The sequence below is a fragment of the Aotus nancymaae genome, unplaced genomic scaffold, assembly GCF_030222135.1.
Source record: "Aotus nancymaae isolate 86718 unplaced genomic scaffold, 86718_ANA_hifiasm-v0.15.2.pri h1tg000004l, whole genome shotgun sequence".
NCBI classification, from domain to species: Eukaryota; Metazoa; Chordata; class Mammalia; order Primates; family Aotidae; genus Aotus; species Aotus nancymaae.
The window spans coordinates 45,828,209-45,845,258 of NW_026988415.1; the positions used below are offsets into that span (position 1 = coordinate 45,828,209).

Sequence of the window (17,050 nt, forward strand, 5' to 3'; positions counted from 1 at the left end):
AAACAAAGTCAACAAGAAATATGGGACTATGTGAAAAGACCTAATCTACGTTTGATAGGTGTACCTGAATGTGATGAAGAGAATGAATCCAAGCTGGAAAATACTCTTCAGGATATTATCCAGGAAAACTTCCCCAACCTAGCAAGGCAGGCCAATATTCAAGTCCAGGAAATACAGAGAACACCACAAAGATATTCCTCTAGAAGAGCAACCCCAAGGCACATAATCGTCAGATTCACCAGGGTTGAAATGAAGGAGAAAATACTAAGGGCAGCCAGAGAGAAAGGTCGGGTTACCCACAAAGGGAAGCCCATGAGACTCACAGCAGATCTCTCAGCAGAAACCCTACAAGCCAGAAGAGAGTGGGGGCCAATATTCAACATCCTTAAAGAAAAGAATTTTCAACCCAGAATTTCATATCCAGCCAAACTAAGCTTCATAAGTGAAGGAGAAAGAAAATCCTTTGTGAACAAGCAAGTACTCAGAGATTTCATCACCACCAGACCGGCTTTACAAGAGCTCCTGAAGGAGGCACTACACATAGAAAAGAACAACCAGTACCAGCCACTCCAAAAACACACGAAATGGTAAAGAGCGTCAACACAATGAAGAATCTGCATCAACCAATGGGCAAAACAGCCAGCTAGCATCAAAATGACAGGATCAAATTCACACATAACAATATTAACCCTAAATGTAAACGGACTAAATGCCCCAATCAAAAGACACAGACTGGCAAATTAGATAAAAAGCCAAAACCCATCAGGGTGCTGTATCCAGGAAACCCATCTCACATGCAAGGATACACAAAGGCTCAAAATAAAGGGATGGAGGAAGATTTACCAAGCAAATGGAGAGCAAAAAAAAAGCAGGAGTTGCAATTCTCATCTCTGATAAAATAGACTTTAAAGCAACAAAGATCAAAAGAGACAAAGAAGGACATTACATAATGGTAAAAGGATCAATGCAACAAGAAGAGCTAACGATCCTAAATATATATGCACCTAATACAGGAGCACCCAGATACATAAGGCAAGTTCTTAAAGACTTACAAAGAGACTTAGACTCCCACACATTAGTAGTGGGAGACTTCAACATACCATTGTCAATATTAGACAGATCAACGAGACAGAAAATTAACAAGGATATCCAGGACTTGAACTCAGACCTGGACCAAGCAAACCTAATAGACATTTACAGAACTCTCCACCCCAAATCCACAGAATATACATTCTTCTCAGCACCACATCACACCTACTCTAAAATTGACCACATAATTGGAAGTAAATCACTCCTCAGCAAATGCAAAAGAACAGAAACCATAACAAACAGTCTCTCAGACCACAGTGCAATCAAGTTAGAACTCAGAATTCGGAAACCAACCCAGAACCACACAGCTTCATGGAAAATGAACAACTTTCTCCTAAATGTTGACTGGCTAAACAATTAAATGAAGGCAGAAATAAAGATGTTCTTCGAAACCAATGAGAACAACGACACCACATACCAGAATCTCTGGGACACATTTAAAGCAGTCTCCAGAGGAAAATATATAGCAATAAGTGCCCACATGAGAAGAAAGGAGAGATCTAAAATTGACACCCTATCGTCAAAATTGAAAGAGCTAGAGGAGCAAGATCAAAAAAAACTCAAAACCTAGCAGAAGACAAGAAATAACTAAGATCAAAGCAGAATTGAAGGAGATAGAGACACGAAAAACCCCACAAAAAATCCATAAATCCAGGAGCTGGTTTTTTGAAAAGATCAACAAAATAGACTGACCACTAGCCAAATTAATAAAAAAGAAAAGAGAGAATAACCAAATAGATGCAATAAAAAATGATAAAGGGGATATCACCACAGATTCCACAGAAATTCAAACCATCATCAGAGATTATTACAAACAACTCCATATATATAAACTAGAAAACCTGGAAGAAATGGATAAATTCCTGGACAGTTGCCTCCTCCCAAGCCTAAACCAGGAAGAAGTCGAAACCCTGAATAGACCAATAACAAGGTCTGAAGTCAAGGCAGCAATTAAGAGCCTACCATCCAAAAAAAGCTCAGGTCCAGATGGGTTCACAGCCAAATTCTACCAGACATACAAAGAGGAACTGGTACCATTCCTTCTGAAACTATTCCAAATAATCCAAAAAGAGGGAATCCTTCCCAAATCATTTTATGAGACCAACATCATCCTGATACCAAAACCCGGCAGAGACTCAACAAGAAAAGAAAATTACAGGCCAATATCCATGATGAAGATAGATGCAAAAATCTTCAATAAAATACTGGCAAGCCGATTACAACAGCACATCAAAAAGCTTATCCACCATGATCAAGTAGGATTCATCCCGGGGATGCGAGGCTGGTTCAATATACGCAAGTCTATAAATGTAATTCACCACATAAACAGAACCAAAGACAAAAACCACATGATTATCTCAATTGATACAGAGAAAGCCTTCGACAAAATTCAACAGCCCTTTATGCTAAAAACTCTCAATAAACTAGGTATCGACGGAACGTATCTCAAAATAATAAAAGCTATTTACAACAAACCAACAGCCAATATCATACTGAATGGGCAAAAACTGGAAGCATTCCCTTTGAAATCTGGCACTAGACAAGGATGCCCTTTCTCACCACTCCTATTCCATATAGTACTGGAAGTTCTAGCCAGAGCAATCAGGCAAGAAAAAGAAATAAAGGGCATTCCATTAGGAAAGGAGGAAATCAAATTGTCTCTATTTGCAGACGACATGATTGTATATCTAGAAGACCCCATCTCAGCCCAAAATCTCCTGAAACTGATAAGCAACTTCAGTAAAGTCTCAGGATACAAAATCAATGTGCAAAAATCACAAGCATTCCTATACACCAATAACAGATTTAAAGAGAGCCAAATGAAGAACGAACTGCCATTCACAATTGCTACAAAGAGAATAAAATACCTAGGAATACAACTAACAAGGAACGTAAAGGACCTCTTCAAGGAGAACTACAAACCACTGCTCAATGAAATAAGAGAGGACACAAACAGATGGAGAAACATTCCATGTTCATGGTTAGGAAGAATCAATATCGTGAAAATGGCCATACTGCCCGAAGTAATTTACAGATTCAACGCTATCCCCATCAAGCTACCACTGACCTTCTTCACAGAACTGGAAAAAACCACCTTAAACTTCATATGGAACCAAAAGAGAGCCCGCATAGCCAAGTCAATTCTCAGCAAAAAGAACAGAGCGGGAGGCATCACACTACCAGACATGAAACTATACTACAAGGCTACAGTAATCAAAACAGCATGGTACTGGTACCAAAACAGAGATATAGACCAATGGAACAGAACAGAGGCATCGGAGGCAACACAACATATCTACAACCATCCGATCTTTGACAAACCTGATAAAAACAAGCAATGGGGAAAGGATTCCCTGTTCAATAAGTGGTGTTGGGAAAACTGGCTAGCCATATGCAGAAAGCAGAAACTGGACCCCTTCCTGACACCTTACACTAAAATTGACTCCAGATAGATTAAAGACTTAAACATAAGACCTAACACCATAAAAACCCTAGAAGGAAACCTAGGCAAAACCATTCAGGACATAGGCGTAGGCAAGGACTTTATGACCAAAACACCAAAAGCATTGGCAACAAAAGTCAAAATAGACAAATGGGACCTAATCAAACTCCACAGCTTCTGCACGGCGAAAGAAACAGTCAATAGAGTGAATCGGTAACCAACAGAATGGGAAAAACTTTTTGCAGCCTACCCATCTGACAAAGGGCTGATATCCAGAATTTACAACGAACTAAAACAGATTTACAAGAAAAAAACAAACAAGCCCATTCAAAAATGGGCAAAGGATATGAACAGATACTTTACAAAAGGAGACATACATGAGGCCAATAAGCATATGAAAAAATGCTCATCATCACTGGTCATTAGAGAAATGCAAATCAAAACTACATTGAGATATCATCTCACGCCAATTAGAATGGTGATCATTAAAAAATCTGGAGACAACAGATGCTGGAGAGGATGTGGAGAAATAGGAACACTTTTACACTGTTGGTGGGAGTGTAAGTTAGTTCAACCATTGTGGAAGACAGTGTGGTGATTCCTCAAGGACCTAGAAACAGAAATTCCATTTGACCCAGCAATCCCATTACTGGGCATATATCCAAAGGATTATAAATCGTTCTACTATAAGGACACATGAACACAAATGTTCACTGCAGCACAGTTTACAATAGCAAAGACCTGGAACCAACCCAAATGCCCATCGATGATAGACTGGACAGGAAAAATGTGGCACATATACACCATGGAATATTATGCAGCCATCAAAAACAATGAGTTCGCATCCTTTGTAGGGACATGGATAAACCTGGAAACCATCATTCTCAGCAAACTGACACAAGAACACAAAATCAAACATCGCATGTTCTCACTCATAGACGGGTATTGAACAATGGGAACACATGGACACAGGGAGGGGAGCACTATACACTGGGGTCTGTTGCAGGACAGTGCGGGGGACAGTGGGGGGTGGGGAGTTGGGGAGAGATAGCAAGGGGAGAAATGCCAGATATAGGTGAAGGGGAAGAAGGCAGCAAATCACACTGCCACGTGTGCACCTATGCAACAACCTTGCATGTTTTTCACATGTACCCCAAAACCTAAAATGCAATAAAAAAAAAATAAGGAAAAACACATTGTGTAGCACTCTGAAGCATATGTGGTACATTAATATACACACATGTACTATCTGATGCTCAATACTGTCCAATTTTTACTTACCAATGTATCATCTTGCAATGAGGCAAAAAAGAAGCCATAGAGCAAGTTAATTTGCTCCTTACGATCAATGAAGTCAAACATTACAACCAGCCAACGATAAAAAAGTACCTATCAAAGAGACAAAATACTTATCTTTAAAGAACTATAACTAGTACAGAAGAGTTTAATTCACCCTCCCCGCTCCCCGGGCTGTTTTAGAAGCTTCCAGCACAAAGTAGAATGACAGATTTTACTTCTCAGTAAAAATTTCTGTTTGAACATAGTCCTTGCATCAAGATGTATTGTTCCTAAACTACAGGCTTCGCACAAAAGGCCATTGCCATTACTTCCTAAGTGGCTCTTCCCTGCCAGCCGTTAAGTGGTTCTGAAGGACGTATCAACATAGTGTTTAAAAGGTTACCTTAGTGCTACCAGAACACTTGCCAACACAAAGCCAGGAGACTGCCTTAACCACAGAATCTTCTGATATTACTGTTGCTGGGATCATGCACTTCAACATTCGTGTGTTTACAGCATTTCCTGGAAAGCAAACAAGCTGAATTAAACATTTTAGTGTCTCAATTGTTCTTTCACTATTATTCACTCTTGGATCTAAAAATCTCACATTACGTTGAAGGCAATAAAAACCAACAGTATGGCTGGGTGCGGTGGCTCACGCCTGTAATCCCAGCATTTTGGGAGGCCGAGACAGGCGGATCACAAGGTCAAGAGATCGAGACCATCCTGGCCAACATGGTGAAACCCCATCTCTACTAAAAATACAAAAATTAGCTAGGCGTGGCGGCGTGCACCTGTAGTCCCAGCTACTCAGGAAGCTGAGGCAGGAGAATTGCTTGAACCCGGGAGGTGGAGGTTGCAGTGAGCTGAGATTGTGCCACTGCACTCCAGCCTGGACCCTGGCAACAGAACGAGACTGTCTCAAACAAAAATAAAATCTAAAAAAAAAACAACAGTATGTAAAATTCAGTATCTCTTAACATTATTAATAAATTGTTCAAAACAAAAATGTACCTTTAACTACTAATATAAACCATAAGGCAATGTCTGGGCACAGTGGTTCATGCCTGTAATCCTAACTAACTTTGGGAGGATGAGGCAGGCGGATCACTTGAGCTCAGGAGTTCACAACTAGCCTGAGCGACATGACAAAACCCCATCTCTACTAAAAATACAAAAATTAGCCAAGGGTGGTGGTGCAAATCTGTAGTCCAAGCAACCCAGGAGGTTGATGTGGGGGTATCACCTGAGCCCAGGGAAGTCGAGGCTGCAGTAAGCCATGATCATGCCACTGTACTCCAGCCTGGGTGACAGAGTGAGACCCTGTCTCAAAAAAAAAAAAAAAAAAAAAAATATATATATATATATGGCAAATTATTTGGCCCAAATATTTCTATTTTAAAAATATAGGCCAGATATGGTGGCTCACACCTGTAATCCCGGCACTTTGGCACTTTGGGAGGCCAAGGCAGGCAGATCACCTGAGGTCGGGAGTTCAAGATCAGGCTGACCAACATGGAGAAACCCCGTCTTTACTAAAAATACAAAAAATCAGCCAGGCGTGGTGGCAGGCACCTGCAACCCCAGCTGCTCGAGAGGCTGAGGCAGGAGAATCGCTTGAACCTAGGAGGCAGAGGTTGCAGTGAGCTGAGAACATGCCACAGCACTCCACCCTGGGCAACAGAGTGAGACTGTCCCAAATAAAAAAACTAAAAAATATAAATTTCTTCTTGGGATGATAAAAATGTTCAAGAATTAGACAGTGTTGATGATTATACAATTCTGTGACTATGCTTTTTAAAAAATGCTGAATTTGGGGCCGAGCATGGTGACACATGCCTATAATCCAGGCACTTTGGGAGGCTGAGGTTGGAAGACTGATTGAGCCTAGAAGTTTGAGATTAGCCTGGGCAATATAGTGAGACCCCAATCTCTACAAAAAGTACAAAAATTAGCCAGATGCGGTAGCATATGCCTATAGTCCCAGCTACTTGGGAGGCTGAGGTGGGAAGACAGCTTTAGCCTGGGAGGTGGAGGTTGTAGTGAGCTGAGATTGCACCACTGGACTCCAGCCTGGGTGACAGAGTGAGACCCTATCTCCAAAAACAAAAATACTGAATTTTTAAAACAATGAATTTTATGAGGGCATGGTGGATCACAACTGCAATCCCAGCACTTTGTGAGTCTGAGGTGGGTGGATCACCTGAGTTCAGGAGTTCAAGACCAGCTTGGCCAACATGGTGAAACCTAGTCTCTTCTAAAAACACAAAAATTAGCTGGGCATGGTGCTGGGCACCTATAATCCCAGCTACTTGGGAGGTTGAGGCAGGAGAATCACTTGAACCCGGGAGGTGGAGGTTGCAGTGAGCCAAGGTCACGCCATTACACTCCAGCCTGGGCAACAAGAGTGAAACTCTGCCTCAAAAAAAAAAAAAGAAGAAGAAGAAACAAAATGAAAAGACAAAGCCGGGCGCAGTGGCTCAAGCCTATAATCCCAGCACATTGGGAGGCTGAGGTCATGAGTTCAAGACCAGCCTGGCCAACATAGTGAGACGCTGTCTCTACTAAAAATACAAAAAATTAACTGGGCGTGGTGGCGGGCACCTGTAATCCCAGCTATTAGGGAGGCTGAGGCAGGAGAATTGCTTGAACCTGGGAGGCAGAGGTTGCAGTGAGTGGAGATTGCGCCATTGCCCTCTAGCCTGGGCAACAAGAGTGAAACTCCGTCTCAAAAAAAAAAATAAGAGTTATATCTCCAAAAAACCCTTTCAATCACGGGAATATTTCAAAGATTTCATTTTTTTTAATGCCATAATAGACAGATTTATTTAAAGCTACCAAGGGAAACCTTGCATGAGGTGTTACATTTAAGAATGTATTTGCGGGTCGGGCGCGGTGGCTCACGCCTGTAATCCCAGCACTTTGGGAGGCCGAGGCGGGTGGATCACGAGGTCAAGACATCGAGACCATCCTGGTCAACGTGGTGAAACCCCGTCTCTACTAAAAATACAAAAAATTAGCCGGGCATGGTGGCGCATGCCTGTAATCCCAGCTACTCAGGAGGCTGAGGTAGGAGAATTGCCTGAACCCAGGAGGCGGAGGTTGCGGTGAGCCCAGATCGCGCCATTGCACTCCAGCCTGGGTAACAAGAGCGAAACTCCGTCTCAAAAAAAAAAAAAAAAAAAAAAAAAAGTATTTGTTCATGAGAGAATGTGAACTGGAAATAAAAATATAGCCAGGCGTGGTGTTTCACACCTGTAATCCCAGGAGTTTGTGGGGCAGAGGCAGGTGGATTACCTGAGGCCAGGAGTTCAAGACCAGCCTGGCCAACATGGTGAAAGCCCGTCTCTACTAAAAACACAAAAACTGGCCAGGCGTGGTGGTGGGTGGAGGTTGCAGTGAGTGGAGATCGTGCTACTGCACTCCGGCCTGTGTGACAGAGTGAGACTCCGTCTCAAAATAAATTAATACATATATATATGTATATATAATTAAATATATATATATTTATATCATCCACTCACCCCAAAAAAGAAGGGAGAGTAGCAGAATAGAACAGATAGTCTTTTTTTTTTTTTGAGACATGGTCTCACTTTGTCACCCAGGCTGGAGTGCAGTGGTGCAATTACAGCTCACAACAACCTCAAATTCCTGGGCTCAAGCAATCCTCTCACCTCAGCCTCCAGAGTAGCTGGGACTACAGGCACGTGCCACCATGCCTGCTTACATTTTTTATTTTTAGTAAAGACAAGGTCTCACTATGCTGCCCAGGCTGGTTTCACACTCCTGAGCTGAAGGGATCTGTCCACCTTGACCTTCCAAAGTGCTGCAATTACAGGCATGAGCCACTGTGACTGGCCTAGAACAAGATATTCTTGGAATTGGCTGGCAGTAATATCTTTCTACACTAGTCCAATCTTTCCACTTGATCTCAGGACTCTGTGATGTTCTCCCATCTGGTAATAGAAATGATGTCACAGAGATCACCTGAGATCAGGAGTTTAAGACCAGCCTAGCCAATGTGGTGAAACCCCGCTTCTATTAAAAATACAAAAATCAGCTGGGCGTGGTGGTGGGTGCCCGTGATCCCAACTATTTATGCTGCTAGGATATAAACAAATAAATCTAACATGCAAGGGCCAGGAAACACTTAGTATATAAAGCATTTGGTTTTCAGAGCTGTCTTACTCTTTTTTTCCCCCAGAGACAGGGTCTCACTCTGTTGCCCACACTGGAGTACAGTGGCACCGTCATAGCTCACTGCAGCCTCAAACTCCTGGGCTCAAGTGATTCTCTTGCCTCAGACTCCCAAGTAGCTAGGACTACAGGCACATGACACTGCACCTAGCTAACTTTTTTTTGTTTGTTTACTTTTTGTAGACAAGGTTTCACTTTGTTGCCCAGGCTGGTCTCAAACCTGGCTTCAAGCAATTATTCTGCCTTGGCCTCCCAAACTGCTGGGATTACAGGCATGAGCCATGGCACTGTGCCCAGTGTTAACTTTTTTCTAAGTAGAAGAAAAGGCAGCAATGTAGTACAGTATAAGCACTAGAATGGGAGTTTGGACATCTTATTTCCCCAGTTCTAGCTCTGACATTAAGCAAGTCTCTTTAACTACTCTGAGCTTCTGTTTCCTCACCTTTATTTTTTATTTTTTTCTTTTTTTTTTTTGAGACGGAGTTTCGCTGTTGTTACCCAGGCTGGAGTGCAATGGCGCGATCTCAGCTCACCGCAACCTCCGCCTCCTGGGTTCAAGCAATTCTCCTACCTCAGCCTCCTGAGTAGCTGGGACTACAGGCGCACACCACCATGCCCAGCTAATTTTTGTATTTTTAGTAGAGACGGGGTTTCACCTTGTTGACCAGGATGGTCTCGATCTCTTGACCTCGTGATCCACCCGCCTCAGTCTCCCAAAGTGCTGGGATTATAGGTGTGAGCCACCGCGCCCAGCCTATTTCCTCACTTTTAAATGAAAGTATTTAGAGTCTAAAATACCTTCCAAGTCTGAATTTAAATGAGAAAACGTTAAAAGGTTCTTTTCAAGTAAATAAAATACTGACCAGATGTTACTTCTAAGAACCTCATCCAACCATCCCCACCAACACCAATGAACTCAGAACAGGAAAAGATGTATTTGCACAAAAGAAAAAGCATCTTGACTGTTAAAAGTCATAGACACTGGAATGGAGACAGTGTAAGCAGGGACTTGCCATAGATAATGAAGGTAATGAAGTAGACTAAGTAATATTTTAAGATGTCTTCCAGCAACATTATTTAAATTATTATGTATGCTTCTTAAGAGAAATACTAAAAAATGATTTTCATGTATTTGGTGACAAGAGTATGTATTCTGTATTTTATTTGTAATGATATATGGTAACTGGTCATTTTCAGCATATGCATATAGAAACTTTTGGCCTAAACACAAGAAAAGCCAATTTTATAATCTTAACAGATTGGTCTTATGACGAGAACAGTAAATATAAAGAACTGCAACTGATTCCAATGAACAATCCAAGTCAAAGTCTAAAAGGAAAAACTAATAGCAAAGTGATGACAAAAGCATCCCCAGGTGGGGACTGTGGCTCATGCCTTTAATCCCAGCACTTTGGGAGGCCAAGGCAGGTGGATCACGAGGTCAAGGAGTTCAATACCAGCCTGGCCAAGATGGTGAAATCCTGTCTCCACTAAAAATATAAAAACATTAGCCAGGCGTGTGGTGGGTACCTGTAATCCTAGCTACTCAGGAGGGTAAGGCAGAGAATCGCTTACACCTGGGAGGCAGAGGCTGCAGTGAGCCGAGATCAAGCCACTGTACTACGACCTGGGCAACAGAGCAAGACTCTGTCTCAAAATAAAAATAAAAAAAAAAAAAGAAGCATCCCCTAGGCTGGATGCGGTGGCTCACGCCTGTAATCCCAGCACTTTGGGAGGCCAAGGTAGGCAGATCACAAGGTCAGGAGATCGTGACCATCCTGGCTAACATGGGGAAACCTCATCTCTACTAAAAAAAAATACAAAAAATTAGCTGGGCATAGTGGTACACACATGTAATCCCAGCTATTCAGGAGGCTGAGTCAGGAGAATGGCTTGAACCTGGGAGGCAGAAGTTGCAGTGAGCCGAGACCATGCCACTGCACTCCAGTCTGGGCAACAGAGCAAGACTCTGTCTCAAAAAAACAAAAAATCAGAAAACATTCCCTTGGGCCAGGTGTGGTGGCTCAAGCCTGTAATCCCAGCACTTTGGGAGGCCAATGGGGGAGGATCACTTGGGTCTAGGAGTTCGAGACCAGCCTGGACAATACAGTGAGACCCTCTCTCTATTATATAAAAAAAGAAAATGTAAAAAATTTATTTTTAAAATAAAAAATATAGGTGCTAGGTGAGTCAAAAGATTAAAAAAAAAAAAGCATCTCCTCAACTTACCAAATTTGCCACTGAGTGCAACATTTAATAGAATGTCAATTTCTTCTGAAGCTAACCCATTCTTCCAAGCCACATTTTCCACAGTTTTCAAGTGTTTTTCCCAGGTTTTATCTTTATTCCGCGAAGTTTTAATGGGACCTGAAAAAAAGAAACAATATTAAATAGTGAGACCTTTAAAATTATTTCTGTCTTCAGCCTCAATAATAACAACTTGAAACTCTTTAAAGGAATAGCTTAATGACCAGGTGTGGTGGCCCACACCTGTAATTCCAGCATTTTGGGAGTCCAAGGCAAGAGGATCACTTAAGGTCAGGAGTTTGAGACCAGCATGGGCAACATGGCAAGACCCCCATCTCTACAAAAAATTTAAAAACTAGCTGGGCATGCTGGCATATGCCTATGGTCCTAGCTCCTAAGGAGGCTGATATGGGAGGATCATTTGTACCCAAGAGGTCAGATGTACACTGGGCCATGATCATGCCACTGCACTGCAGCCTGGGCAACAGAGCAAGACCCTGTCTCCAAAAATAAATAAATAAATGAGTTTGTTTATGTAAGAAGTGTCTTCCCAAAAACCATTCAAAGATATTTTTAACTAAAGAATATTTAACAGCAATAGCACCTTCAGTGAGGAAAGCTGGATCATGCACTGACATTCTTATTCTAAACTTACTAAAAGCACTGACCTTAGACTACAGTCTCTTTCAATACTAGGACAGTGGTTTCCAAACTCTGTCATACATTGGAATCACCTAGGAAACCTTAAAAAAAAAAAAAATCCCTATGCCAGGTTGCATCCCATGCCAATAAAATCAGAAAGTCTAAGAGTGGATGCCAGTTGGGCACAGTGGCTCACACCTGTAATCCCAGCACTTTGGGAGGCAGAGGCAGGTAGATCACCTGAGGTTGGGAGTTCGAGAACAGCCTGACCAACATGGAGAAACCCCATCTCTACTAAAAATACAAAATTAGCCGGGCGTGGTGGCGCATGCCTGTAATCCCAGCTATTCAGATTCAAGCAATTCTCCTGAATTCAGGAGAATTGCTTGAACCCAGGAGGTGGAGGTTGTGGTGAGCCGAGATCACACCATTGCACTCCAGCACTCCAGTCTGGGCAACAAAAGCAAGACACCATCTCAAAAAAAAAAAAAAGAGTGGATGCCTGACAACAGTTTGTTTGTTTGTTAAAAGATTCTCAGAGCTGAAAAGGTAGAGAGGGAGGGGAAAATAAAGAAAAAGAAAAAAAGATTCTCAGGTGATCCCAATATGCAGCAGTTTGGAAACCACTCTGCTAGTAAGTTTTGTTGTTGTGTCCCTAGTACCTAGCATGCTGATACATAGTAAGTGTTCAATGTCTATTAAATAAACAAAAGCATGAATGAGCAAAATTATGCTTTCCTTTAAAATTCATTTTTTTTTTTTTTTTAAAGATGAGGTTTCACCATGATGGCCAGGCTGGTCTTGAACTCCTGACCTCAGGTGATCCACCCACCTCGGCCTCCCAAAGTGCTAGGATTACAGGCGTGAGCCACCGTACCCAGCCCTTTAAAAATTCTTCAGAAAAAAGACTAGAATATTCTTACAGAAATAGGGCTTTCATAAGGAAAATAATCCACCTTTACCTTTCTCAAAATATCCCACTGCCATTTGCAGAGCATCTTCAGCTTGATCATCAGCATGTTCATAATCTCCCACTGGATTGTCTTCTCCATGTTTTGAGATGCTCTTTGAGTTGCTTGGATCCTGTTTTACTTTCCAGGCTGAAAGCGTGGTCTGAAAACTATTACTACCTTGTGAAGTCCTGTTTTGTGCCTGGACGTTCTTACCTCTCTTTTGAGATGACATTACTGCATATGTTCTATACAGAAACAAGTGTTAAGTTATCATTAATCAGCCAAACAGTCCTTTCTTCTCCACAGAGACAGAGTGTATTTCCAGTATTTAGTATACAATAGCTAGCATACAACAGGCATGCAATAAACAAGTTGACAACAATCCAGGAAACAAAATCTAGAGGTTGACTTTCTCAGAAAGCCCTTGCCCTAAATAGAAATAGAAACAACCTGCCAAGGTAACATTCATCAGCTGAACTAGCTTTCTAGTGGAAAAAAACACCAGAATACAGGAAACAGAGCAAGTTCTCTCTTAGAATGGCTATGTCATATAAGTGTGTCCAAAACTAATCCATCTCGGCCAGTTGCAGTAGCTCACGCCTCTAATCCCAGCACTCTGGGATGCTGAGGCGGGTGGATCACTTGAGGTCAGGCATACAGGAGTTCCAGACCAGCCTGGCCAATATGATGAAACCCCGTCTCCACTAAAAATACAAAAACTAGCTGGGCATGGTAGCACACACCTGTAATCCCAGCTTCTCGGGAGGCTGAGGCAGAAGAATCGTTTGAACTCGGAGGTGGAGGTTGCAGTGAGCCGAGATTGCACTGCTACACTCCAGCCTGCACGACAGAGCAAGACCCTGTCTCAAAAACAAAACAAAAAACTAATCCATCTCAATAACTCAATCTTACTTTCTCCACTCCTATTTTCCCCACCTCTCCTTGATTTTACTTTTAATCTTTATGCATCTCACTTTGTGAGTGCTAAGTTAAAACCACACAGTTCAAAAGCCAAACTGGTGGCAAGACTAAGCATTTTCAGGAGACAAATATTCCCATTCATTCACTTAATAATTACTAAATGTCATCTATATGCCAAGCACAAGTCTAGTTACCAGGGATAAAATAATAAAACAATCAAGGTCCCTATTCTCATGAAACTTACATTGAAGCGGGGAGGTGAGAGTCAATACTTAAGTATACAACTAAGACCAGGCATGGTGGTTCACACTTGTAATACCAGCACTTTGGGAGGCAAGGCCGGAGAATCCCTTCAGCCTAGGAGTTCAAGACCAGTCTGGGCAACACAGTGAGACCTCGTCTCTAAAAAAGACTTAAAAAATTAGCCAGGCGTGGTGGCACGTGTCTGTAGTCTTAGCTACTCAGGAGGCTGAGGCAGGAGAATCGCTTGAGCCTGGGAGGTAGAGGCTGCAGAGAGAGCCGTGACCGCGCCACTGCACTCCAGCCTCGGTGACAGAGCAAGAACTTGTCTCTAAAAAAAAAAAAAAAAAAGGGAAGAAAAGTAAACAAGCAATAATGAATATAATACACAGTGATGTTACAGAAATGAAGTGGGAATGGGAAGCTACATTGTAACTTTGTAACAAATGTTCAAAGAAAACCTCTCTGAGGTGACCTTTAAGAACTTTATGTGTTAAAGAAACAGCAGCTTGGCCCTACACGGTAGGGTTGGTCACATTTACAATCCTAGCACTTTGGGAAGCTGAGGGAAACATAGCAAGACATTGTTTCTTTTGTTTCTTTTTTTTTTTGAGACAGAGTTCATTCCTCACCCAGGCTGGACTGCAGTGGTCTGATCAGCTCACTGCAACCTCCACCTCCCGGGTTCAAGGGATTCTCCTGCCTCAGTCTCTCCAGTAGCTAGAATTATAGGCACACGCCAGTGGCCAAAATAGCTCAGTTGGGAGAGCATTAGACTGAAGAAGAAGGCGCATGCCACCACGCCCAGCTAACTGTAGTATTTTAGTAGAGAAGGGTTTGCCCCATGTTGGCCAGGTTGGTCTGGAATTCCTGACCTCAAGTGATCCATACCTACCTCAGCTTCCTCCCAAAGTGTTGGGATTACAGTCGTGAGCGACCACACCCAACCCGACTCTGGAAAGAAAAGAAAAACAAGGGAAGGAAGGAAGAAGGAAAGAAAGAAAGAAGAAAAAGAAAGGAAGGAAGGAAGGAAATCGAAAAAGAAAGTGTAGCAACATCAGTCTGGAGGGAGTGGAATGAAAGAGGTAAAAGATAATAAGCGATGAAGTCAGAACGTAGCCAGGGACTCGATAGATCACACTGGGATTTGCAGGCCAGAGTAAGGAGTTCGGATTTTAAATGTCATGGGAAAACATAGGGGAAGGGGGAGAGGTTAGAGAAGGGAGCAATACCATCTGATTTGTGTTTGAAGATCATTTTAGCTGCAGTGCAGAGACAAGAACGTTAGAGGTCAAGTAGCGGCAACAAACCAAATAAAAGACTGTTGGAGAAGTCCAGTAAAGGGATGACTGTAGCCTGCACTAGGCCTAGGGTGTAGAGGTGGAAAATGATTGGATTAGTGCTATGTTTTGGAAGTAGACAGAGTGGGCCGTGATAAAAGAATTGGATGTAGGGAAAAGGGAAGTATAACCAAGAATGACTTCTAAGTTTTTGGCTTCAAATAGGAAAAACTAAAGGAATGGTCGGAATGACACCTACTCAATCCCACCTCCCTGGAACAGATGAGGCCAGATCAGAAGAGGACTATGTATGTCCAACCCAGTGGGAGGTTACAGGTGCCAAGTCGTTTCCTAGGGTCCTAGGAAAGAAGGGCGGGGGAGCGGCTTCTGACCCCACCCAGTTGAACCATCCCAGCGCTTCCCAAGGATCCCTGTCACAGCCTGCTCCAGCTGGAAGCGAAACTGGCTACGGAAAACCGGACCACAGCCACATCTTGCAGGATAGTTCCACCCTCAAAAATTAAAAGATTATCTTCGCCCCTATTTCGCGCGGTGTTTAAAAGTACCTCCTCACCTGACACACTCGACATGTAACCGCCCAGGCCTCTGACGACCGAATGCCGCCTCCGGAATTCAAAGACGCGGACTCCACCCGCACGCATGCGCTTCCGCGCAGACCCAAGCGGCGGCTGGGCGGAGCTACGCACTCAGCTGAAGCCTGACTGGCTAGAGGTGGCGGGAGGTGGCTCTGTGGCGGGAGGTGGCGCGCGCGCCGACGCTGACGTATACCCAATTACAGAGAGCGGATTGCCCCACCCACCTGGGGGGCCTAGGGGCCGCGCAGCGAGTGGGCCGTTGCTGCTGGAGTGAACTGATTGGCTGGCGTTCCCACTGTGCTAGGAATGTTCGCATTCGTCATTATGCGTGTGATGGGACAATTCAGGTCTCCGTTCTTGAATTTAACATGATCAATTATAGTGATTATTTTGCCTACGCTGACCCCAGATGTCGGGACTTTGTAGGAAAACGTGAAACCGCAAACTTCACAATAAAGGTGGCTTCTCCCTGGATGAGACTTAAGTCAAAGGGCCTGTCGCTTTCCCCGTGTGAACCTAGGGCGTGGGAGGAAAGAAAAGCTGGATCTGCCCTCCTTTTACCGAGAATCAGTAAGGATATCCTCCAAGGTTTTCTAGAAACTGGCTGTCAACATGTAACTATTCCTAACCATGAGAAGTTAATTGACCTTAAAGAAACTGGCTTTAAAACAGCAACAAGGGTTTAGTCTGAGCTCTCAGCTTAGTCTCTAATTTAATCTCTTATTAGAGTAGGAATAAGAGAGAAAAGATATAAATTTAATGACTCACTGAGTTGTTGAGACCAACACATACCTATAAACTTTAGGTAAACTAGTTGGGGGGAACTGCAATCTTAGAGATGAACTATCAAAAATTAAGTTTATGTATTTGGGAAAGCACACAGCAAAAATAATTATTTACCACATCATATATGGTTTTCAGAGTAGTTTCACAAACTCTTATTTAATCATGCATGACAACTGAGACTCTTCAATTTTTTCTGATAAATGCTCTTCTTTAATAAAATTGAAAATTTCTTTAAAAAAAGAAAATTTCTTGAATTATTTTTCATGCTTTTAATCATGTTTAATAGGCTCAAAGAAATGTAAATTAGAAGGGAATTTAAAGTTTCAACACCCTTCTTTTTGTAGATGGTGAAACTGGAGCCCTGAGTGGTGAAATATC

At 42.6% G+C, this 17,050-nt stretch overlaps 1 protein-coding gene across 4 annotated transcripts in view; it reads right to left on the reverse strand.

Moving 5' to 3' along the window:
- The window catches only part of CENPI (centromere protein I), a 77,542-nt gene extending 61,598 nt beyond the window's left edge, over positions 1 to 15,944 (reverse strand). For 3 of the 4 annotated variants that reach the window (XR_001109213.2, XM_064362553.1, XM_064362544.1), the window contains exons 1-6: positions 15,865 to 15,933; positions 14,015 to 14,341; positions 12,859 to 13,094; positions 11,237 to 11,374; positions 5,214 to 5,332; positions 4,814 to 4,921 (exon numbers count right to left, since the gene is read on the reverse strand). Coding sequence is in view for 3 of the 4 variants with exons in the window: in XM_064362553.1 (XP_064218623.1) it covers positions 4,814 to 4,921; positions 5,214 to 5,332; positions 11,237 to 11,374; positions 12,859 to 13,081 (588 nt within the window). In the remaining variant the exon portion in view is untranslated. Of the gene's footprint in view, positions 1 to 4,813; positions 4,922 to 5,213; positions 5,333 to 11,236; positions 11,375 to 12,858; positions 13,095 to 14,014; positions 14,342 to 15,864 lie in introns of all 4 variants that reach the window. The other variant, XM_012464069.3, reaches the window with a different exon arrangement.
- Positions 15,945 to 17,050: the final 1,106 nt, after the last annotated feature.